The sequence below is a fragment of the Abrus precatorius genome, unplaced genomic scaffold (genome assembly GCF_003935025.1).
Source record: "Abrus precatorius isolate BTA unplaced genomic scaffold, Abrus_2018 Scaffold11, whole genome shotgun sequence".
NCBI lineage: Eukaryota > Viridiplantae > Streptophyta > Magnoliopsida > Fabales > Fabaceae > Abrus > Abrus precatorius.
Genome location: NW_020874303.1, coordinates 7284790 through 7311773, shown reverse-complemented (window position 1 = coordinate 7311773; position 26984 = coordinate 7284790). Strand labels below are relative to the sequence as shown.

The 26984-nt window shown below is 27.3% G+C and overlaps 2 protein-coding genes across 2 annotated transcripts; both read left to right on the top strand.

The window, feature by feature from the left end:
- Positions 1–1703: 1703 nt before the first annotated feature.
- Positions 1704–8122, top strand: LOC113855554 (thaumatin-like protein 1). The gene is made up of 3 exons (XM_027487193.1): positions 1704–1764; positions 1837–2469; positions 5613–8122. Exons 1-3 carry the CDS (start codon positions 1704–1706, stop codon positions 5807–5809), a joined length of 891 nt encoding a protein of 296 aa, XP_027342994.1. The 3' UTR covers positions 5810–8122.
- On the top strand, positions 5905–26932 carry LOC113853791. The gene is made up of 5 exons (XM_027484415.1): positions 5905–7914; positions 13912–13916; positions 15515–15582; positions 16144–16852; positions 24364–26932. The coding sequence occupies exons 1-5, from the start codon at positions 5905–5907 to the stop codon at positions 26720–26722; spliced, it is 5151 nt and encodes a 1716-aa protein (XP_027340216.1). The 3' UTR covers positions 26723–26932.
- The last annotated feature ends 52 nt before the right edge of the window (positions 26933–26984 follow it).

Below are 26984 nucleotides of genomic sequence, written 5' to 3'. Positions count from 1 at the left end.
TAATTGTGTCATTTTATTTCTCTCTTAAAAATAAATTTTCAATCAAAGCTTGCAAATTTTTTTTTTCATTATCTACTATGTCAAGATTTTTGACTTGGTAAATGAATAATGGTGGTTACAAATTGAGAAGAAGTAGAACAACAATCACTCTAGACATGTAACAAAAGAAGGCCATATTTATTTTATTTTGGTGAATTATTCAAAGTATTTGTTGTAAATAAAGATTAACTTGTAGTGGGTTTTATTTATAATGTTAAGTAGATGTGATTCTGATTTCCAAGAGTAAATGGATGGGGGAATTTCATGTTACATTTACGTACAGCTTTTAACAAATGAAATTTATATCCAACAATTAATAATAATAATTATGTAATGGAAGAATGTTGATTTCTCACTTTAGTATTTTGGTAAAGTTAAAAAAAAAAAGTAATTTCTACTCAACCTAGTCTCAACCTAGTGAGTGGTCAAGGACGAAACTCCTCTTCTAAACAAAGCGTGAATATCTAATTTCAACCCCACGAAGGGACAAAGAAGCTTGTCATGACAAATTTCTTCGAAGCCAAAGTTGGCCAATGGCCATTATTTCAGTTCTTCTTCTACTCATGCTTTTCAATTTTTCATTTAGTTTTCAAAGTCTTCTTTTTTCGGTTGACTGAATCTGGCTGTCTCAATCTCATAAATATTTTTAGATTGAGAAATTATATTTATGAAAAAAATTGTTTTATTTATAGTTTTGAGAAAACTTAGAGAAATAAGGGGAAAAATGATAAAATGATCAGTAATATAATTGAAAAAGATAGAAATGAACTTGTTATTATAAAAATTTGTTGTGGAAATATTATTAACTCAGCTAGATAACTATAGATCAGAATAGAGTTAATAGGATAATCTTAAACATATTTTTTAATTTATTTTTATTATTAGTTTCAATTTTATTAAAAAAGCAAATAATAAGTAATGATGAGATTCATAAGAGAATGCATATTTGGAAATTGATGTGTAGAACAGAGAAAGGAAAGATAATTCATGGGTAGACTTAAGCTAAGAACCCTTATCATTTGATTGGTACAGTGAAAATAAAATATAAAAAAATAAAAAAACTCTTTAATTTTGAATTAAAAATTGAAAGAGAGATATTTTTTTTAAAATTTAAAATTTTTTCTTCATTTTCTCTGCCAGTAAAATAAAAATATCATTATATATTATTTTATTTTCAAATGCAAACAAAGCATTAAAAATACTCTTTTGCAGCTGCATGCAGGAGAGACAAAAGGACATGAAATAAGTGAAAACTTAACATATAGCCCAAGATCAACTAAAAAAATGATTATAAATTTTATAGCTTATAAATTTGATAACTGTTATCTTTTTTATGTTAAAAGTTGATGTTAACAGGATCGATAACTCTATTGCAGGAATAGTTCTTGTAAACTAATTACAATAATGACTTCAGCACATTTAATAAAATTAATTTTTTGAAAAGAGATATTTATTAATATTAAATTGTATCTAATATCATGTGACGGGCCTATAAAAAGAGAGTATTAAGGTGAATGAGGTCCCCAAGGTGAAGATGAATATAAAATATTTCTAAGTAATTTACTTATTGGACAGCCATATAATTGGAGAGTGAAGAAGAAGAAGAAGAAAACACGACAAGTCATAATAACTTGTTCTTCACATTCTGGGTTTCCAATTTCGACATGGTTAAGCCAAGATGGTTGCTTTCTCTTTTCTTGTTAACACTGCAATTAGCAGAACCAGGTAATAGATTCAGAACAATTTTTAAAATTAATAGCGAGAAAATAGGATAAATAAATTGTGCTGGATTCGCAGGGGTCAATTCGGCGAAATTCACTCTGGTGAACCAATGCAACTACACAGTGTGGCCAGCTGCTGTCAGCAGTGGAAACGTCAATCTTTCAACAACCGGTTTCGTTTTGAAAACCGGCGAGTCTTCCACCGTAGCCACACCGGCGACATGGACCGGCCGCTTCTGGGGCCGCACTCTCTGCGCCAACGACTCCTCCACTGGGAACTTCTCCTGTGCCACCGGCGACTGCGGCTCCGGGAAGGTGGAGTGCGGCGGCATGGGAGGCGCGCCGCCTGCGACGCTGGTGGAGATCAGCACGGGCAGCGTGGGGGGCCGCGATTTCTATGACGTGAGCTTGGTGGACGGGTTTAACGTTCCTGTGATGGTAGTTCCCGTTGGCGTTCCTGGCGGCAATTGCGGCAGCGCGGGGTGCCCGGAGGATCTGAACGCGGTGTGTCCGGCGGAGCTGAAGGTGACTGAAAAGGGGCGCGTGGTGGCGTGCCAGGGCGCGTGTGGTGTGTTCTTTAAAGAGTTTTTCTGTTGCACTGGAGAACATTCGAGTCGGAACACGTGCGAGCCAAGCGTGTACTCGCAAAGTTTAACTGTTCAGCCGCAGATTATAACATCGTCTTTTGTCCTTCCACCAACAATGCCAGGTTAGACCTCCAAATACTTGACACTTCCATTTCTATTTCAATGCAAATTTTGATCAAATCCGTTTAAATGGAGAGAAGGTTTTACTCTCAAATTATTTAAGTTCCTCCAAGTTCAACCTCAATGTCACTTGCATTGCCTAAAATTTTAGGTTTAAATGATATTTTGTTCTTTAGGCTGTTCGGAAAGGCGATTTTTAGAAGATAGGAAAATACATTAAATTTATATTTTAAATAAATATTTTTAAAATTAATATTTTTAAAAAATAAAAAATATAAATTAATATATTAATAAAAATTTTATTATAATAAATAATATATAATCTTTTAATTTAAAATTAAAAAAATATATTCTTTCTTCCTTTCCCTTCTAAATATCCTCTCTCAAACAATCTCTTAGTCTCTACATAAATTTGAAAATTAGTATTTATACATATTTTTTTTAATTTAATTATAAATTTAACATAAACAATGTTAAATAAATAAATATTAAATTAAAATAAATATACATACAACAACTAATTAATAAATTTTTTAAATATAATAATTAATTTATAAATTTAAATTAAATATAGGATGATGTTGCCATTATTCTCTATAACTCTTGTACTTCTTTACTTCTTAATTCCACTCTTTCCAATTTTTAATGTAAGCCAAAGTTTCTTTTTTGACCTCTTATTTTCAAAACTCAATATTAATTTGGACATTCATTTAAAATCAATATTAATTTTCTCTTCTTCATTTTTAGTAATTTAATCACTTTATCTAATTATTTTATTTCTTTCTCTCAACTCATTTTCTAATTGAACCAAATCTTGGTTCTACTTTTCAAATTTTCAAGTATATATTTTCATACTATGGACACTCGTTTACAATTAGTTTAATTAAATATTTATTAAATTTCTTTTTATTAAATATAAGAGTTTATGATAAGTTCATCATTCAAATTTAAAACTTAACAATAATTTATTAGAAAATAATTACTAGGAATGGTAACAAGTACAGTATCAAATTGGTACTTAAAAAAAAAAATACTCGCAGAAGCTAAAATAATTATTGACTTAGCAAATTTAAATGAATGAGTAAATACATGATATATGTAATATTAAATTCATATTTCTTTTCTTAACATTGTATTTCTTTTTAATTTTTTGACCCTAACCTTAAAATAAAAGTGTTGTAATTTACAATATTTGACTTTAATACCATAATGTCAGAAGTTTATATTGTATTTATGTTTTTATATTTATTAAAATTCCATACTATATCTAATATTTTAAATCAATATTTTTTATATTAATTTGTAAGGAGGTATAAATATTGTATTTTAGTTAACTAAACTGCAATTAAATGAATACTGAAAATGAATATGAAGATTTAGATATCCATCGGAGATTATGATCAAATTTACAAGTTCTGATATGAGTACAAATAATATTTTAAAATGTGGTTATATTGAATAGATAATATAATATTTTATTTGGATTATACCAATTTCCATCCCTAATTATTATATTATCAGAAGAAAAATAATTGATTAGAATTTTTTTTCTTAAAATATGTCAATACATTTTTTAACATGAATTTGATAACATATTCACTTTTGTCATTTTTATAAAAAAAATTAATTTATCAAGACTAATAAAAAATAATTACATGTCATAGCTTTATAGTATATTTAAAAATCAACCATAATAATAAATAGTTAAATCAGTAGCTTATACATTAACTAAATAAATATATTCAATTAAATGGTAATTGGTGAATGTATTGTTAACTTAAATCTTATAAAAATAAAGGTATACAAAGAATTTAGTTATTAATGCGGCTTTTTTATTTAAATATTGCAAAATAAAAAATAATTTATTAAAATAGTGTATTTTTAAAACAATTTCCCTGTCTGGGGTCGGGCAGCACACGTATCGCCAAAACGGCTGGCGAAACTTATTATTTTAATATTATAAAACAAGTTTCGCCAAACGAAGGGCGAAAGTAGAAGAACGTAGGAGCAATAGAGAGCGGTTCATAAGAAACCGCTCCCAAAAGTCCATCAAAGAGAGCGGTTCCACCATGAAAGAGAGCGGTTCTTTTGGAACCGCTCTCACAAGTCTATTAAAGAGAGCGGTTCTTTTGGAACCGCTTTCAGAAGTGCTTTTAAGAGAGCGGTTTCACAAGAACCGCTCTCAGAAGTCCTCTTAGAGCGGTTCCTGTTTCTCCTTTCTCCTTCCTGTTTTTCGATTGCAAAATGAGCCTCGGATGAGAGGGGGCAGGGGTGGGAATAAATAATACCAGGTTTCGCCAAAAGATCTGCGTTAAAAACGTTTTCGCAAGAAAAATGACGTAAATTACAACTTCTGAGAGCAGTTATTCTTGAACCGCTCTCTTATGAGAGCTTCTGAGAGCGGTTCTTTTGAACCGCTCTCCAATATTGACTTCTGAGAGCGGTTCTCCCTGAACCGCTCTCTTATGAGAACTTCTGAGAGCGGTTCTTTTCGAACCGCTCTCTTAGAGTGACATTAGAGAGCGGTTACTACTGAACCGCTCTCAGAAATCCCATCTAAGAGAGCGGTTCAGTTTGAACCGCTCTCTAATGTGTCTAGTTTTTCATATTTCGCTGGGTGAATGGCGAAATTACCTTCAACTTTCGTCCTTCGTTTAGCGAAACTTGTTTTATAATATTAAAATAATAAGTTTCGCCAGCCGTTTTGGCGATATTGTGCGGCCCGACCCCAGACACGGAATTTGTTTTAAAAATACACTATTTTAATAAATTGTTTTTTATTTTGCAATATTTAAATAAAAAAGCCTATTAATGCTTCTGAGAATTAGTATTTGTTTCTTATAATTTAACCAAAAAAAGAAGTTAATAATAGTTTCTTTTACAAATAATTAAAAATATATTTCTATTATTAAATAAAATTTATGCAAATTCTACAAAATAGATTAATACACTCAAATATTTTAATGGTACTTATATGAATTTTATTTAATAATAATAATAATAAAGAGTGTGTTTTTGAAAAAATTAAATGCCTACGCAACACACTGGTGGATATTTAGTTTTATTATTTTGGTAATGTTGGAGGAATACTTTTTTCTTTCTCAAAGTTTACTAATTACTATTTAATGTCTAAAATATAACGTAGTCGAAGTGTTGGTGACTCACTCACTGCCGGCAATGAGACATCTCGGTGGCTTTCTCCGTCAGGGGATTTTGCGTTTGGGTTCTACCGACTTCCAAGTGAGCTTTTTCAATTGGCTATATGGTATGACAAGATACCAAATAAGACCATCATATGGTATGCAAATGGGGACAAACCTACTCCTAAAGGATCAAGATTAGAACTAAATGACTCACATGGGCTAGTGCTTAGCAACCCTCAAGGTTTAGAGCTATGGAGATCAAATTTTACATCAGGCACAGTTTATTCTGCTGTAATGAACGATAATGGAAATTTTCAATTGTTAGACCAAAATTTTGCCTCAGTATGGGAGAGTTTCGATCATCCAACTGACACATTGGTGCCTACTCAAGTAATGGAGTTAAATGGCTATCTTTCTTCTCGACAAGGAGAGTTCAACTTCTCAGGTGGAAGGTTCAAACTTCATCTACAAGAGGATGGCAATGCAGTGCTCAACCTTATAAATTTGGCCACCAGGTATAGTTACGAGCCTTACTATGTTATTGGCACTGCTGACGCTGAGAACCAAACAGATGCTGGCATGAAATTGATATTTGACAAATCTGGTTTATTATACGTAGAGAAAAAAAGTGGGGAGAAATTTAATATCACCGAGCCAAATGAGAGGGTCTCTACTGATGACTTCTATTATAGAGCAACTATCAATTACGATGGAGTTTTTACCATATCATATCACCCCAAAGATCCAAAAGATGGACAAGGATGGATCACTGCAGACACTATACCAGAAAATATTTGTTTGAATTCAACGTTCACCAGTGGTGAAGGTGTTTGTGGGTTTAATAGCATATGCACCCTCAATGATAACCAAAGGCCAAAATGTAACTGCCCAGAGGGATATTCTCTTACAGATTCAAATAACATGTATGGTGGATGTATTCCAAATTTCCAAGTTATTTGTCAAGCAGGTGGGCATCGGGGTTCACATGATGATCTATACATAATGAAGGAATTGTCTAACATTGATTGGCCTAAATCTGATTATGAAAGACTAAGTCCTTGTAGTCTACAAGAATGCACAAATTCTTGTTTGCGAGATTGCTTATGTGTGTTAGTTGCTTTCAATGGAAGTACTTGTTTGAAGAAGAAGCTGCCACTTACAAATGGGAGAAGAGATCAGAGACAAAATGGAACTTCTGTCATGAAATTGATGAAAAATGATGATTCTCTCACTTCTTTACCAAATCCAAATGAGAAGAATGATCATGAGGCCTTGATCATTGTAATATCAGTTCTTTTGGGCAGCTCTGTGTTGGTCATCTTAATGTTGGTTGGTACAATATGTTTTGGATTCTCTTGCAATCGCAAGAAAATCCGTAGTAGAACTGGTGGAAGTTTTGTTGACAAAAATTTGCGCAATTTTACCTTCAAGGAACTTGTAGAAGCAACAGGAAATTTTAGAGAAGAATTGGGAAGGGGATCTTTTAGCATTGTGTACAAAGGAACAACAGAGACGACTAGTGTGGCTATTAAAAAATTAGACAAGTTGTCTCAAGATAATGACAATGAATTTCAAACCGAAGTGAATGTGATAGGCCAAACTCATCATAGGAACCTAGTTCGTTTACTTGGATATTGCAATGAAGGACAACATCGGATTCTGGTATATGAATTTATGAGTAATGGAACTTTGGCAAACTTCCTTTTCACCCCTTTGAAACCAAACTGGAATCAACGGTTCCACATTGCCCTTGGGATTGCAAGAGGTCTTGTTTACTTGCATGAGGAATGTTCCACCCAAATCATCCATTGTGACATAAAGCCACAAAATATACTTCTTGATGATCAATATAATGCCAGAATTTCGGATTTTGGGTTAGCAAAGTTATTATTGATTAATCAGAGCCACACTGAAACTAGAATTAGAGGCACCAAAGGGTATGTTGCACCGGATTGGTTTAGAAGTGCACCAATCACTGCTAAAGTTGACACTTACAGTTTTGGTGTGATGTTACTAGAGATTATTTGCTGTAGGAGGAATGTAGAAAAGGAGTTTGTTGATGAAGATAAAGGGATATTAACTGATTGGGTCTATGATTGCTATAAGACTAAAAGACTAGACATCCTTCTAGAAAATGATTTTGAAGCTATCAATGCAATGAAAAGCTTCGAAAAACTTGTCATGATTGCTATTTGGTGCATTCAAGAAGATCCTTCTCTTAGGCCGACAATGAAGAGGGTTTTGTTGATGCTAGAAGGAATTATTGAAGTTTCAATGCCTCCAAATCCCTACCTTCACAGTTCTGTTAGTTGAAATTGAAAATAGTTTCGGTTGCAAGTATTTCTCATTTTTAGTAGTACCTTTCATTTTCTTTTTCATAGTGTATACGAACATTTACTTGATCTGTAAAATATTTTTAATGTCACTTAGAAATCGAATACTATTATAACATTGAGAGGCTGATTACATTATATTTATACAATATAATATAATAAATTATATGATATTTGACAACAGTGGCATGCAAGCAATGGTATCAGAGTTTTGAAATGCAAAGTTACAATTCCAATAATTCTTAAGTAAATGCTAGCCTAGAAGTATTGCTAATGTAAAAGCGAACTCCATATATTCTCCTCAATCGTTAGTTAAACCATAAGTACACTTTAATTTGGTGTGCTCATAGTATTATATGAGATTAATTTTAAATTTACTTTAACAGAGGGAAAATTATTTTATTAAATGGAGTATTAAAAATATTAATGAAACAACTAGAAAGTAGTAATGTTTGAGTGTTATAAGTTATTTGAGGTAATAATTGTATTGGAACATATTTAAATTTGTCTAACCATCAAAATTTAAAATTTTTTCCTAATATAATATTATTTAACAATGTAAATGAATCAAATGAATTGTAAAAACAAAGATTATATTGATTTATTTGGAGTGACTTGATTATGATCAATAAGTGAATTATTCATTTATAAAAGCATTATCAATAATTATTTGGATAATCCTTTTATAAGTAAATATATACTTAAGTTTAATAAATCCTATTGATTATATCTAACTATTCTATTAATCAAAACTACCAGAAACACGCTTAATATAGATGAATAATACAGACGGATTTATAGATGAATATTCAATTTTTTTATTTATTTTTATTTTTTGGAGAAATCTATCTGTAATACAAACGAAAAAAATGTGTCTGTATTATTTGTCTTAAATAAACAAATGAAAAGTTGGTAAAAATAGTCATATTTATAGATGAATTTTTTTTGTATGTAGCTCCTGCTCCAAAAATCATGCTAATTTTTTTCTGTCTATAAGTTTTCGCGCCAAATGGCAGGCTGTTAAAACACACTGTTTCATTAAATTATTTACAGGTAGATTTTTTTGTCTGTAATGTATGAAACCTATCAAAACCGTGCCTACTACTTCTTCTTCTCACTTTCCGTTATTTCTTCTTTCTCTCATTTTCCTGTCTTTGTCTCTCTCTAGCATTATCAGTTTTTTGATCTTTGCAAGTGGCCGGAGCATTCATTTGAAAAATAATTTGCATCATTGTATTCCTAGTATGATACTCTAACTTTTAATCGGTTTAGTTTTTCAATTTTTGATGTATAATGGAGACTTAAAATTTCTAAGATAGAGAATTGTAGGACCGAAGATTGTATGACTGGGGATGGGCGTAGAGGTCCTTCTTTGAATCTGATTACTGTGTGTCGTGTGGTTGTTTGTGCTTGCTAAGATTGTAAAATATGCATGTCGTGGAGTTATAAGGGAATGTACTCTAGAACGATTTAGGATTGTGATATGTATATTTTTTATGCATTGATTAATAATAGATTATTATATAATATATACCTTATACATAAAGAAAATTTAAATTTTTGTATTAAGTACGTGTAAAGAACAAGACAAGGAAATATGCATATATTAAGGGAGATTCTGTCAAAATTTATATTAAAAATTTGTTGTATCAAGTGTAAACAAATATAAGCAAATATTCATATATTAAGGGAGATTCTGCCGAAATTTACATTAGAAATTTGTTGTATTAAGTGTAAATAAATATAAGGAAATATTCATATATTAGAGAAGATTTTACCAAAATTTACATTAGAAATTTGTTGTATTAAATTTAAATAAATATAAGAAAATATTTATATATTAGGGGAGATTCTGCCAAAATCTATATTAGAAATTTGTTGTATTAAGTATAAACAAATATAAGAAAATATTTATATATTAGAAGAGATTCTACCAAAATTTATATTAGAAATTTGTTGCATTAAGTGTAAATAAATAAAAGAAAATATTCATATATTAGGAGAGATTATACCAAAATTTACATTAGAAATTTGTTATATTAAGTGTAAACAAATATAAATTAGGAAAGATTATGCCGAAATTTATATTAGAAATTTATTTTATTAAGTGTAAATAAATATAAGGAAATATTCATATATTAGAGGAGATTCTACCAAAATTTATATTAGAAATTTGTTGTATTAACTATAAATAAATATAAGAAAATATTCATATATTAAAGAAGATTTTGCCAAAATTTACATTAGAAATTTGTGTAATATAAAATAAAAGGTTAATACAACATTATGTATTTGTATATTTGGTCTCTAAACATATATTATATTTGATTCAAATGTGACAAGTAAAGGTAAAAAATGTGTTGCTCAGCATTTTGATCATGACAACATTCTTTCACCCACCATTCTCACTTTCACCTCCACACTAGCTACTGTGTAGACCTCCTAGGTTAGGGGGTAGGAGTAGTTTATCATGGTGCCTAACTTAGATATGTTGCTTCTCCCCTCCAGTCCAACGAGTTTCACAGTCTACACCACCGATTACACATACTACACAACCTCCTACTACACAAGGCACAGGTGAGGGATCCACTATTGTCCCATATGTAAGTCATCTTTATTGACACTACATTTTATTATTAATGATTTATTAAATAGTTCTCGAGACTGATATATCTGCATTGAACTGTAGGATGACTATATTCAATGGCATCTTCTCAAGATCTAGAGTCAGTTGATGAGGATACTATATGGTCAGAGACGGTGGGTGGTCTCTATAAAGCCCGCATTTACAGCATGGGGAGCTACTTTGCAGACTCCATGTTCCATGCATCTATCACAGTAGATGTCCCTTTTCTTGCACCTGAGAAAGTAGAAGACATGGTCCGCACAATCCATGCCCTCAATGAAGAACTGCAAAAGCAAAATGAGAAGATGTGGAAGACCAAGGAAAGTGTATGGAAGAAGTGGCCGAAGAAAATGGAGAAAAAGGTAGGCTCAAGGATGCAAAGGGAGGTACAATAGCAGATGAAGCAACAACATATGCAGATACAACAGATGCGTGCATACTTTGAGCTTATGAGAGCAAGTAACTCCACACCTTTTCCTCCTCCTCCACCAATCTTTAGCTCTATGCGTCATTCATCCTCCGACTCCTCCTCTACTGATGGTGATACTTTTTCAGAAGATGATCACATTAATTATTAGTGATATACAATGTTATTTTCTTTTTGACATTATTTATTGAGATGATTACTTCTTCATTTGTAATGACATTTTAATTTTATATTTTATAAATAATTTCTAATTTTAAATATATAATTTTGTAGTTTTTATTATGTTTATAATTTGTGATAATTAGGAATAACGAAGAATAATTATGTATATAAAAAAATAAAAAAAATTGAAATTTCACAAATGGATTATAGACGAATTTTTTCAGCTTTAATTTACAGACAGATTTTTTGTCTGTAATTATAGATAGATTTTTTTATCTGTAATTTACAAATAGATTTTTCCATTTGTAACTTATAGACAAATTCAAAAATTTATATGTAATTATTTACCGATGCGCATATTACAGACAGACTAAAACTGTCTATAAATTTGTCTATAATACTAAAATTTGTCTATATTTACAAGTTTTCTAGTAGTGATATTTGTGTCTATATATATGAAGTTTATAAAAAACTTATTTATTTTGAAATTAGTAATTAGTGAATGGGAGACCAAATATTATCAATAAATATTTTATTTAATTAAAATTTTAAATTTATTATTGAAATAAATTGTATTTACATTCAAACTCTTTTAATTTTTTATGAGACTAAAATTATTTTAAAAGATATTTTATTTTATTTTATTTTACTAAAATTAATACAAATTTAGAGCATGTATTATTAATAGTTTGTGAGAGCATATAAAACTGATGTTAACGGTTTGTTATACATAATAAGTGATTATCATGATATTAAAAAAATTATATGCACAAATTAGATTTTAAAACTTTATTACTTTTTAACCCTTCAAAGATTTATTATATCCAACATTAATTTATTATTATAAATATATATTTATGATATTAATTCTTCAGACATTGAAGGATGTAAATATAATTTTATTTTAATTTGTAACTTAATTAAAGGACATTTTAATGTCATTTTATAAACTTTTTTGATGTAATAAAAAATTTAATATTAAATTATTTTTTAAGTTTCTATATATTTTTATCGTAGTTCCGACATGAAAAAGTTTATAAATCTATTCTTATATAAAAAATATTTTAATTTTAATTTTTACAATTATTAAGTATTATAACATCGTCAATCACACTCTTAGGTGTGAAATAGAATTTTAACGTAGTAGCAAATTTCATAATTTTTTCTTACTTTTTTTTTTCCTTCAAGGTTAACAAATTAATTCTCCATCCCTTTGCTTATTCTTATTACAACTCCATTCATCTCCATGATATTTGCGTAACCTTACCTTAATTGTGTTTCATTGAGTTCAAAGCAAAAAGGATTGCATTCACTTTTTGAGAAATTCTGCAATCACTGTAATCATAGATCAAAATTTTGGGCAAAGCAGGTCGAGTCTTGTTTACAGCCTCCTTATTCCTCAACCCTCAAAAGGAGATCGAGTTTATGCCTTCACTTTCTTGATAAATGATTATGCTAGAAATGGTAAGTACAAGGACACAGTCACCCCCTCAAACAAGATGCAACAACATGGCTTCACATCCAACTCTCATTACTTACAATGTCATTTTGAATGCTTATGACAAAACGAGCATGTCTTTGTATCAGCATATGCTAGAGATAATTTGTTGGAGGCTAAAGAGATAGAAATCAATGGATTTCTTTTTTTTCAACCAATGTAACTTACAATTTATTAATATCAACTTATGTTAAAGATGATTTATTGTAATAAGCTTTGGAACTTGAAATCCAAATTGTAGAGAGAGAAATTTAACCCGATGTGTTTATGTGCACTGCCCTTTTGTTGGAATTTTAGAAGGTCGAAAGAGATGAATTTTCATTAAAGTTTTTGAATAAACAAAGAGCAGCAAAATGCATGCCGAATATTTGTGCCTTTAATACCCTTTTTAAAGTTTTTTATGACATCAAGATATGCAATTATTCTTTAGATATCGTGACTTGAAACACCATTTTTTTGGTGTTGAGACAAAACAGAAGAAACAAGAGGAGAGAAAAGTTGAATAAGGACCTTGAGTCACGTTAAAATTTTGCTTGACACGTAACACTCATTAATTGCATGGACCAAATCAATACACATACTTGTTTAGTACAGAGATTTAAAAATTATTTAAAGCATATTTTATATATATAGAGAGAGAAAGAGAGAGAGAGAGATTATTGCCAATAACTCTTTTTTCCTACGTATGAAATTTTCTGCGGAGTTTTCGGGGGTGAAATTGCTCTGGATCTTGAAATTTCAACTCAATAGAGGTCACGTTCTTGTCCTTTAACACGGTGTTACTGGTTTTATATTGGTGACAGGCTTTTCAAGTTTCAAAGTCTTTCATAACTTTAGGTACTTTGAATATATTTTTAAAATATGTATATGTAAAAAGTAAAATATAAGAGATAAAACAAATTATATGCAATATTAATTTTTAATTATTCAAATGGAATTATATTTTATGATTAACAAAATGTAATTGAAGTTTTTTGGTCTCTAATTTTACTTTCTCGATTAAATATATTGTCAACAAAAAATACCCTCAGTTATAAACCATTATCAATTTGAGTATTGAGTAAGAGATATTTTGGTTTGATATCATATATGGAAGCGTATACATCAGAGGGATTTATTTTTATTTCTATCTGACCCGAATTTTAATAGTCATTCCTCTTACTTGGCTTACAATTTGCAAACATTCTTTTGTGAAATTATCAATTTATATATCAACTTTCCTTTTCATTGTCATTTTCAATTCTCTCTATGTAAGAGACTGTTTCCAAATTGTAAGCCATATATAGTTGTGTCATTTTTTGGGACCACCGTTTAACTTTGTCTACAAAATGTTGTCATTTCAAACCTTTTTCTCTCTAATTACCAAAGGAAAACCATTTTCTCTCTCTAATCTTATTTTCTTAATAATATTATAAATTTAATAATATATATATATATATGAGTGATTGTTTGTGGTCCACTTCCTGTTTTTTTTTTTAAAAAAAAATGAGAACATATACAATATAATAACATTATATTTTTCTATGATTTTTAAAAAAAATAAGATTTAAACCAAAATTTCTACTTAAGAGAAATTAAAAATACATCACTTAAATTAATGATTCGCTGGAGTCGACTATCTCTGTTGGCCAATGAAAAACTTTGCCAAATATATATGTTTAGTGGATAGTATTTTTTATTTCTTAACTTTTTCTGGGGTTAAGCTTTAATCTTAAAAGAAGACAAATGTTGCATTTCACCTAAAAAGATTATCTAACCACTATCTTAAATAAGGACATAAATTTAATTTTTCGAAAAAATCATGAACATACACGCTTAGAAGAGTATATTTGACAAAATTAACAGATAAATTAAGTGGCTTTATTATAGTTTAACATGTGACAAGTCATCAATAAGAAGGTATTTAAAATTTAAAATTATTTTTTAAGAAAATAGTTTAACTTAATTCCTTTAAAGTTGTTTTACTAAGTATCAAAAATATATATTATATTTGTGCTTACACAGGTTATTCATAAATAAACGTTAGAATTATTTATTATATTTTATTATATATAAGCATACAAATAAAGAATAAAAATCCAAAGAATTAGGAAAATGACTTGTCTTCCAAAATTTTATAAGACAAAATTAACCAAAAAATGAAATTAAATTAAATGCGTGACAATTGTTATTATTTTAATTATTTAAAATAAGATAGAATGAAATGAAACATAATATACTTTTCTTAACTTTTTCCATACAATTGAAGAGATATAAGGTATAATTAACTTATTATTGATTAAGATCAACATGGTAAATAGTAATAAATATAAAAACTTAAAATTGAAAATACTAATTTACCGTATGGAACACGATTCTAAATAATAGTATATGTAAAAGAAGAACTAGTAATCTATCTCTGGAGTGACCTGGTCAAGTCAATCCTGCCCCGAGCAAGAATTTAATTAAAGCGTGAACAAAATTATATCAAACTTTTTATGTTCTTGAGATTAAATTAGACAATAATATATGCTAATCTTTTAAATTTAAGTGGGCATTAGTTAGAAGAGTTTAATTTATAAAAATATATTATAAATCTTATAATATTTAATTTATTTAAAAATTTAAATTTATAATAAATTCGTTTAAATATATTTTATTAAGTTATAAGCGTTTTAAGATTTCTTAGTTTATATAAAATTTAAATTATAAAAAATTGAAAATATACAAGATTCTAGAACTCCTACGATAATCTGGCATAGAAAAGTCAACATTCTAACTAAAATCTATCTGCTGGCATCCCCTTAAATTCGCTAAACTGGGCACTTTTCAGCTTTATATTCTTCTCCTTCATTTCCATTCTCTTCAATATTCATAAGCTTCCACATGGTTCGCCCAACATTGTTCTTTCCATTTTTGTTATCGCTACTTCATATATCCGTATCAGGTAATGATTAGTTTGATTTTTAAAAAATCTTATATTTTTTTCTAACATAATCATATCATATTTTCTCAATAATATTTAAAGATTTTAACCAATTTAATATTTTTTGGTACAACTATTTTTTTCTTATTTTTAATCTAAGTCTCGTTCACAAATGCCTTAAAATATAAACAAATTAGAATAAAAATCTCGAGTACAATTTTTTTAGTATTTTGAATAAATATTTCTATATTTAAGTTAGAATAAATTTAATTTTGTAAAATTAATTTTATTTAAAAATGATCTTAAAGTAAAATATTATATGTTTAATGTAAACATATAATTTATTATTAAGTGAAAATTTTAAACAAAAAGTAATTATATTTACGAATAATTAAATGTCAATTTATTTTATAAAATTATATTATGATTACCTAAGAATTGAAGGTAAGACTAAAGATATCTTTATATTGCTATCTTATTATAAATTATCACTTAAGAATTAAATAGTTTATAATGTGTTAAAATTAAAATTTAAAATTTTTATCGGTTAAAAATTTAAAAATCATTGTTCTTAATTTGCAGGTGTGGTTTCAAATAAATCCATCACTCTGGTTAACCAATGCAACTACACAGTGTGGCCAGCTTCATATGCGTTCAGGGGAAGCGCCGGTCTTTCAACCACCGGCTTCACTTTAAAAGCGGGCGAGTCTTCCACCGTAACGGCACCAGACACATGGAACGGCCGTTTCTGGTGCCGCACACTCTGCACCACCGACTCCGCCACCGGAAATTACTCCTGCGCAACCGGCGATTGCAACTCCGGCCAGGTGTCCTGCGGCGGCAACCCACCCAAGCTTCCTGCCACGGCGGCAATGTTCAATTTAAGCGCAGACGGCGTTGATTTCTTTGGTATCGACTTGACACACGGCTACAACGTTCCAATGCAAGTGGTTCCGTTTGCGGGTTGGAACGGTAACTGCAGAAGCATGAGTTGCATTTCCACTGCAGATTTGAATGCCACGTGTCCCCCGGAACTAAAGGTTGTTACTGATAAGGGAGTAGTGGTTGGGTGCCAAAGCGCGTGCGGCGCGTTCAAGTCGGCGCAGTATTGCTGCAGTGGCGATTCTTCCACAAAGAACACTTGCAATGCTACTAATTACTCTCTTATCTTCAAGAGGGCATGCCCAGAAGCTCTGACCTACTGGTTTGATGATAGATCCGACAATTTTACATGTTCATCATCAACAAATGCAGGTTTCAACGTCATCTTTTGTCCCGCAGATAACTCCAGGTTAGATATACAACTTCTCACATCGTATATATTTATTTTAGGTTGAATTATATATTTATTTCTTGTATTGGATTTTTTTTAAAAAATTTAATTATTAGAAGTGAAAATTATATATAATTTTTTTATAAAATATTTTTTTAATTTTTGTAGCATATTTTAATGTTAGCTTTTTTTTTTTTTCCTACTTGAAAAGTAGTTATTCAACTTAATTAGTTATCTACAAATTTTTAAATTTTAGTTATTTTTAATCTTTATACAATACTATTTTTTATAATTTAATTTTTATAAATAAAAAAATGTATATTAATTTTTATAAACAAATCATTTATAATTTAGTTTCTATTGTTAATAATAACAATTTTTATATTTTTTATTATCTTTGAAAGAAGTTTATTTAAAATAATCTTTTGACAATTATTTGTAGAGACAAAATTATAAGGAGGTATTGTATAAGAATTAAAATAAAAATTTAAATTTTATAGATAACAAGTTATGTTGGACAATTGTTTCTCAAATAAGAGAGAGATTAACGTTGTTGCAACATAATATATGGTAAGATGAAATTTAAAATAAATTTTTATAAAGAAATTAATATATAAATTTTTTACCTGCATAGGTTAAGTTACAAAAAGAGTTTTGTATAGGATATAAAATTTCATTTAAACCTTATTTTTAAGTTAATTTTATTTTTTAGTTGTTTTAGTTAGATTTGCGAGTAATTTTAGTTCTTTTAATATTTTGTTAATTATTTTTGAAACTACATAAATGTAGTTTTGTATTTTTTAAACCCTAAACCCTAAACTTTGTATTTGAGAATTTTATGATACATTTATTGTATGAAATAATTTAAAATATTTAAAACAAAAAATTTATGAAAATTTAATAAAATTTAAATAAATTTATAAAAATATGATATTAGAATTTTAAAAATATGAATGTTTTTATATTTTAAGTGAAATGTGACGTTTTGATTAATGTATTTTAAAAATTATTTAACTTATTTAATTCATTAAGAATTTGAGTTAAAAAAAAGAGAAATTGAGTATTTTAAATAGAAAAAATATATAAAGAAATTCAATTTATATAATTTTAAAAATAAAATAATTTAATTAATTTTAAAAAGTTAGAGACTAAACTTACATATATGTAAAACTTTAAAAACTAAAAAAATAATTAAGCTAAATTTTTATTTGTTTATTAAAAATTATTGTTAACTCTCTACCACTCTTCCTCTTTTAGCTATCTTCTTATTTATTCTCTTTTATTTTCTTTCCTCTTTTTTCTTAGTTTTGTCTTTTTTTCTTGTGCTATAAAACTAAATGTTGGTGCTTAAAGGAAACCTAAAACATTGTCACACCGTTGAAACCATCAACATCACCTCCTTTCCTCCACGACCACCTCAACCTCTCTTACCTTAACACTGTTTGCAACCTCCATCCCACTTTTTACTACCTTCATGCTTTTGTATTTAATGTGAATCGTCTTCTCCCCTTTCTACAAAGTCTCTCCCTCAATTATACCCTCCCATTGGCTCACTTTCATGCTGCTAAAATAAATCTCACTTGTTAAAATTTGATAGGTGTTAGTCAAAGTTAGAACTCTTAAGAAACTCATTTGACCTAGCTCTAGACCTTACTCACGTGAGTTAAAGACCAAAAAGTTCATTAATTTATTAATTTATAAGTTCATAAGACTAAAAATTCACAGGACCAAGGTTAAGTTAGAGTTTTGTGAGAAAAAAATTTATATGTTGTTAAAAAAATTAGATTTGAGAAAATTCAATATAAATTGTGATAATTATTAAAATATTTAATAAAAATATTTATTTCACATAATATTTTTTATAATAAACTTGTAATCCAATAAAATTACTTAAAAAAGAGAAAAATAAAATTTATATAATATTAAATATTTATAATGATTATTGTTATTAAATAAAAATAATGATTATTATATAATTTTAATAATTTTTATATAATTTTATATAAATTTATAAATAAATTTTAAAATATTATTTGAGTATTAACTATAAATTTTTTTATATTTTTATTTTTATTTATTTATTTTCATAAAATTATTAAAATATTATATATATATATATATATATATATATATATTAGTTCTAAGGATCATATTTTATTAATGTAAAAATATCTTATATTCAATAAATAAAGTCACATTAAACATATAAAATTAATAAAAAAATAACACTGATAAAATTTATTAAATTTAATAAATAAAAGTTAATATGTTAAAAAAAAGTAAATAAACTTTTTCACTGTAAAAATTGTAGACATAGAATATTTTATATTATAAATTTATAGATATAGAAAAATAACATGTAAACATGGTAAGGATTAATAAATATTTACAAATTTAAATTTTAACTTATCTTATTTAATAAAATTTTTATTTAAATTAAAATAACTTATATTTCTAAATTTTTATCTTAATAAAAAGTTTGTGATAAAAATTAATATAAAATTTTAAAATAATGCAATATATGTATAATATTTAATTTTATTTTATATATTAATTTATTATTTTAAACATAAATATATATAAAATTAACTATACCATACCATTAATGTAATATAAAAAATAGTATATATACGATAAATTAAAATAAATACTTATATATTACATATAAATTGATAAATTAATTAATAATTTAATTTTTTATTTATATGTTGATTTATGTAAATACTTACTAATTATTAAATTTTAAGTGTATATTAATAAATATAATTTTTTAATAATAAAAATTTATCTATACCTATATATTTATATAAAATTTATTAAAATTAATCATTTAAGATTCTATAATTATTAAATTAATCATTTAAGATTCTACATATTTATATTTATATTAAAAATAATCATATTATGTATAAACTTAAGCTATAATGAATTTATAATTATTAAAAGTCATTAAAAATATTTAAATATACTAGAACTAATTAAATTTATTAAAATAATTATTAATTAGTGTTTTATAAAATATTTTATTATTTAATTATTGTTTAGTTAAAAATATTTAATACTTATTTTTAATTAAAATCATAAATTATTTTATAATACTAAATAAATGTAAAAGCTAAATTTAATTTAATTTTATAATATAATTATATTTGATGTTATTTTTCTGATAAAATTTTAATATAGTGAATAAATATTTTTTATTTTTAAAACTATTTTGTTATATTTTAAATATAATTTTTAATTTATTTAAATAAAATAATTTAATAAATATTATAAAAAAAATATAATATGATAATGTAAATCCACTAATTATAGGGCTTTAAAAAAAAAAAGATTATATAAAAAACTAATATGATAAGGCTCAAGGTTTTGGTCCATTTTAGCAGCTCTAGGACTCAAAGTATTCCCTTCATCCACACTACGAGAAATTTTACCCTAAATTTGATTTGTCATTGATGTCTAAATCAATACTTGAAGAAAGAATAGATCACACATGCATACTTTTGAAAATCAAATTAAATTTTTTAAAATTTTAAAAACTAAAAAAATGAAAAATATAATGTTATCTTAAATTAATTAAGCTTTTAAAAAGTTTTAAATTTAATATTTTACTAAATAAGTTAGATTTAGTTTGTCTTTAAATAGCACAGACGACAAGAAATTTGACCACTTTCTTCCTTAATCTTAGTTAATTAAAAATATTTCATAGTTAGTTTTAAGTCATTTTAAGCTCTTGACAAAAATTATATTAAGAATTTTTAAATAATGATGTAATATATATATATATATATATATATATACATATATAATTATTTAATATTTTTAATATAAAAAACAATTAAATTTGTATATCCAACTCTAGAAATCTAAAACTTTTTAATTGATAAAAAATAAATTATTCCTAACTTTATCTTATTTTTTAAAAAAAATATTTGATAACTTAATTATATAATTATTTAAAAATTTACTCAAAATAGGGTAAAAACAGAGTTATTATTCTTCTCTGAATGGAGGCCATATATATATATATATATGATAACAATTTTTTTTAATTTAAGCATAATTGTAATTTCTCAAAACAATTATGAATCTCGTAATTACAGATATGCTAATTACTATAATTATAGATATGATAACTACTATAATTACACCATAATTATATGCATGATTCATGTTAATACTTCTCAAAGTGGAGCATATATCTCTCATGTGAGCCTGCTGGCAACCACCTTGATCAAAATATCAGCTTGCTGTTCTATGATCTTTACATAAGGTATTTTAACAATTTTGTTTTCAAACTTCTCATATATGAAGTTGCAGTCAATCTCAACACGTTTAGTTTGATCATATTATATTGGATTCTTTGCAATATTGATAGCAATATAACTTTGTTGTCACTTCAGTAAAAAAAAAAATCGAGCTCCTCTATAAGTCTTTTCAGCCATAATAACTCTTGTATTCCTTTGATCATAGATCTATATTGAACTTCTACGCTTAATAATGAAATAATTTATTGTTTTTTTTTTTCCTTTTCTAAGTAACTAGATTACCTCCAATAAAGATAAATACTTAGTTGTTGATTCTTAAGAGTAGAAATAGGCTAGACCACTTGACAGAGACCTATGACTTGGTCTGGTTTGACCTGACCTGACCTCTTTAATAAACAAACGACGCTCAAACTTTTTTTAAGACTTGTTTAAGTAAATAAGTTAGGTTTGATCTATTTAAAAAGTTTGTTAAGTCTCACAGGCTAGCCTATATATATATATATATTTCAAAAATAGAGCTGTCAAAATATGTTTAAATAATAAATTTATTTAATAATATATTTTTTATATTCTTAATTCTATTATTATTAAATTAATATATTATATTATAATTCTTTTTTATTTATAATTATAATAAATGAAAATTATATTCTATTCAAAATTTAAAAATATTTATACATGATTACACTTTTTAAATAATAAATTTATTTAATAACAAATTATCATATTTTTTACATTTAAACAAGTTAAAGAGTGGCTAAGTCTCTGAATAGGAACAAGACGCAATCAAAACTAAACAAAATAAATATTAAAAATGAAATAATAATATTATAATAATATAATTTTTATATTCTTAATTTTATTATTATTAATATTTAATTATTTAATTATTATATTAATATATTATGTTCAATTCTTTTTTTTATAATAAAAAAATTGCTTAAATATGAATTATATTTTATTTGAAACTAAAATAAAAATTTAATATACAATATATATATATATATATATATAGTAGAACCATATAGTAAATAATATAAATAATATAATTTTAAATAAATTATATATAATAATATATACTTTTTGTAACTTGCTACATGTTTTTATTTTTATCAGCATAAATTTTTTGAGTATAAAAATTTAATCTCTAGGCCATGATATCGATATTGCTTTATTGGTGTATGAATAGGTTGGCTACCAAGCATACCAGTTTCCTTCAAAAGGTCATGAACATATTTTACATATTTTCATTGTAACATGCATATACTTTGTTTTGACCTTGTAGCTTCAATGCCTAAAAAATATTTTAAACCTCCAAGATCCTTCATGTCAAATTCAGATGTCAAGTAAGTCTTCAACTTAATCATTTCATCAATATCATTTCCAATAATAATCATGTCATCCTTGTACATGATAAGAATAGTTATCTTACCATTTTGTTATTTTAAAAATAAAATATGATATGCATTACTTTGAGTATAACCATAATTTTTCATAGTCAATCAAAATATGAACTGTATTTTTAGAGATTGTTTAAGCCTGTACAATACCTTTTTTAACTTGCACACCAAACTAATATCACTAGATAAGTTGTAACTAAGTGGCATGCTCGTATATATTTCTTCAAAGATATTACATGCAAAAATGTATTTTTAACATCACATTGTTGTAATGGTCAATTAAGAATACCATTATACAATATGTTTAAAGTAGAATTTTGAAGTAAAAAAGATAGGATAAATATTTACTTTTTTTTAGAGTAATTTTAATTTTATATTTTTAAATAAAAAATAAAATATCAATATAAATTTAATATCCTAAGCTTTTGTTCATGTTTATAAATAAAATATAATTTTCTTAACTTATAAATTAATATATTTTTTCTTCCTTCATCTTCCCTCCAAAGATTCACACAAAAAAAAACTTTAAAATTTTAATCATTTTAAAATTAATAATATGTTTTTTTATAGAAAAATTCTTAGCTCAATATCGATTTTAACAAATCTTAATTTGCAAAATTTGTGTATACATATATCATTAAATTTTTTAGACCCCGATAAAAATGGTGCATAGGCCTAACTTTAGTTGCCCGAAACTTGAGTCTGCTTTGATCTTTATTAACTGAATGTTTATAAAAGTGTGTGTGTGTGTTTTTTTAATTGTGTACCTAGATACACGTGGTAAGAAGATAAAATGAGTGAAATACTATTTTTGCCCTAGAAAGATTTAAATTATGTTAGTCTTTAAAAGATGAAGAAAATCATTTTCTTCCATGAAAGATTTAAATGATCATTTTAATTAGATGATAAAAAATTCATGTTTCAAGTATTATAAACATATTATTATGAGTGTAATCAACTGTCTGTCCACTCTAAAAAATATTTTTCTTAAAATCAGGTATATCAGCTGTAAAATTAATCTTGAAAATTCAAAGATGGAAGTTATGCGAAAAATTTAAAATGTTACTCACTTTTATAAGGGATTATGTATATAATATTAAAATAATTTTTTTCACCAAAAAAAACGAATTTAATTTTTATTATTCATGTATGATCGTATAATTTATCATTCTCATTTTTATATAAAAATATGATCTCATTAGATACTTGACCTTTGCATAAGACTGAAATTATTCCTCAATCTTCTCAGGATATATAACTTTGTTCTCTATCACTCATTTTTATTTTTAAATTATTAATTAGTAATTATTTTAATTGTTTTCATAAAAATTCTTTTATCTAAATCGTAGCTTTATTAAAAAAAATTCATTTTTTTATGTTAGAATTTTTTTTTTATTTTATCTCAAATTTTAATGATTTATATTTTTAAAAATCAAATAGTATTCATCTAAATCAGTTCTGTTGTTACAACAAATAAAATATAACAAATGGTCGTAGGATTCAAACCTGTGACTTTAACATACATATAAAGCTTTTAATCATTTAAAAGTGATCTTTTGTTGAGGAAATAAACACATTCTAATATATATTATTAATTTAATACAAAAATATTTAATATATAGAAAAACATATTAAAATAAATCCATATTATATAGATTACTAAGATAAATATAATTTTTGTTATTAACATGTAATAAAATTAATTAATATAAATTTAAAATATTATTTTATCATATTAATTTTTAATTAAATATTATATATATATCACCAATTAGACCACAGTTTAACTACGGTTAACTAATAAATACGTTTAAAACATTGCATATTACCAGTAATTTATATGTTGTGTGATATGATGTAGCTTAGGATCGCTAGCCAAGAGTGTCAGAGTTGGTGATTCACTTACTGCTAGCAATGGGGGCAATGGGACGACTGGGTGGCTATCTCCTTCAGGCGATTTTGCATTTGGGTTTTACCAACTTCCTAATATGGTTTTCTTGTTGGCTGTATGGTATGACAAGATACCTAACAAGACTATCATTTGGTATGCAAATGGTGACAACCCTGCTCCTATAGGATCAAGATTGGAACTAACTGACTCCCTTGGGCTAGTGCTTAGGAACCCTCAAGGTTCAGAGTTATGGAAATCAGGTTCTACATCAAGTACAATTTATAATGGTCTAATGAATGATAGTGGAAATTTTCAACTGTTAGACCAAAATTTTGTGCCATTATGGGATAGTTTTAATCATCCAACTGACACATTGCTGCCTACTCAAGTAATGAACTTAAATGGCTATCTTTCTTCTCGACAAGGAGAATTCAACTTCTCGCGTGGAAGGTTCAAACTTCTTCTACAACAAGATGGCAATCTTGTACTCAACCTTGTAAATTTGTCTAACAACAATAGTTATAAGCCTTACTATGACACACAAACTGCAGATAGTAAGAATCAAACAAATGTTGGCATGCAATTGATATTTGACAAATCAGGCTACTTATACGTACTAAAAAAATCTGGGGAGAAGTTTAAAATATCTGAGCCAGATGAGAAGGTCTCAATTGATGATTTCTATTATAAAGCAACAATAAATTATGATGGAGTTTTTGCCATATCAAGTTACCCAAAAGATCCAAGCATTGGAACAAGATGGGTCACTAGAAAAGCTATGCCAGAAAATATTTGTTTGACTTCTATATCCCCAAGTGGTGATGGTGTTTGTGGGTTGAATAGTATTTGCACCCTCAATGATGACCAAAGGCCAATATGTAACTGCCCAGAGGGATATTCTCTTAAGCATTCAGATAACATGTATGGTGACTGCAGCCCAAATTTTCAAAACACTTGTCAAGCTGATGGACCTCAGAGGTCGTATGATGATCTATACATAATGAAGGAATTACCAAACATTGATTGGCCTAAATCTGATTATGAAACACTAAGACCTTCTAGTCTACAAGATTGCATGAAGTCTTGTTTGCAAGATTGTTTGTGTGTTTTGGTTACTTTTGAAGGAAGTTCTTGTTGGAAGAAGAAGCTGCCACTCAAGAATGGGAGAAAAGATGAGGGAGTAAATGGAACTTCTATCATGAAGTTGATGAAAAATAATGAAACTTCCCCCTCTTCCCCAAAAGATCACAATACAATCACCTCTTACCCAAAAGATCACAATACATTGATCATTGTGATATCGGTTCTTATGGGTGGCTCTGTTTTGGTCATTATAATGTTGGTTGGTTCAATATGTTTCTGTTTCTCATGCAAACCCAAGGAGATCAAAACAAGGAGCACCAACACAATTGCTGTTGATAGAAATTTGCGCAATTTCACCTTCGAAGAACTTGTGGAAGCAACAAGCAACTTCACAGAAGAATTGGGAAGGGGATCTTTCAGCATTGTCTACAAAGGAACTATAGACATTGCTAGTGTGGCTGTCAAGAAATTAAATAAGTTGTTCCAAGAAATTGATGAGGACTTCCAAACTGAAGTGAATGTGATAGGCCAAACACATCACAGGAACCTAGTTCGTTTACTTGGATATTGCAATGAAGGACAACATCGGATTCTGGTATATGAATTTATGAGCAATGGAACTTTAGCAAGCTTCCTTTTCACTCCTTTGAAACCAGGTTGGAATCAACGATTCCAAATTGCCCTTGGGATTGCAAGAGGTCTTATTTACTTGCATGAGGAATGTTGCACCCAGATTATCCATTGTGACATCAAGCCACAAAATATACTTCTAGATGATCAATACAATGCCAGAATTTCTGATTTTGGGTTAGCAAAGCTATTGTTGATTAGTGAAAGTCACACTGAAACAAGAATTAGAGGAACAAAAGGGTATGTTGCACCTGATTGGTTTAGGAGTGTACCAATCACTGCTAAGGTTGACACTTATAGTTTTGGTGTACTGTTACTGGAGATCATTTGCTGTAGAAAAAATGTAGAAAAGGAGCTTCTTAGTGAAGAAAAAGGGATTTTAACTGATTGGGCATATGATTGCTACAAGACTAAAACACTAGATGCTCTTTTTGAGAATGATCGTGAGTTTATCAATAACATGGAGAGCTTTGAAAAGCTTGTCATGATTGCTTTTTGGTGCACACAAGAAAATCCTTCCGTTAGGCCAAACATGAAGAAGGTTTTGCTGATGCTAGAAGGAATTGTTGAAGTTCCAATGCCCCCAAATCCCTGCCTTCATGGTTCTGACTATTAATAGCAATTTAAAATATATATTTTCCTTTGTATGTGGTTTTGGCACTGCCTTTCGTTTTCTTTTCCCTGACTATAGTTACTTATTTAGTTGTTCATTTAAATTTGTTCATGCCATTTAAAAATGAAGTGCAGTTATTCACCATGAGAAGTGGATTACATTATTGTTATGATATTTATACAACAATTTGAAATTATACTTAGATTTTGCATGTACACCTTGAAACGCTTATTCTTCCATACTCCAAAAGGAAAAAGATATGGTA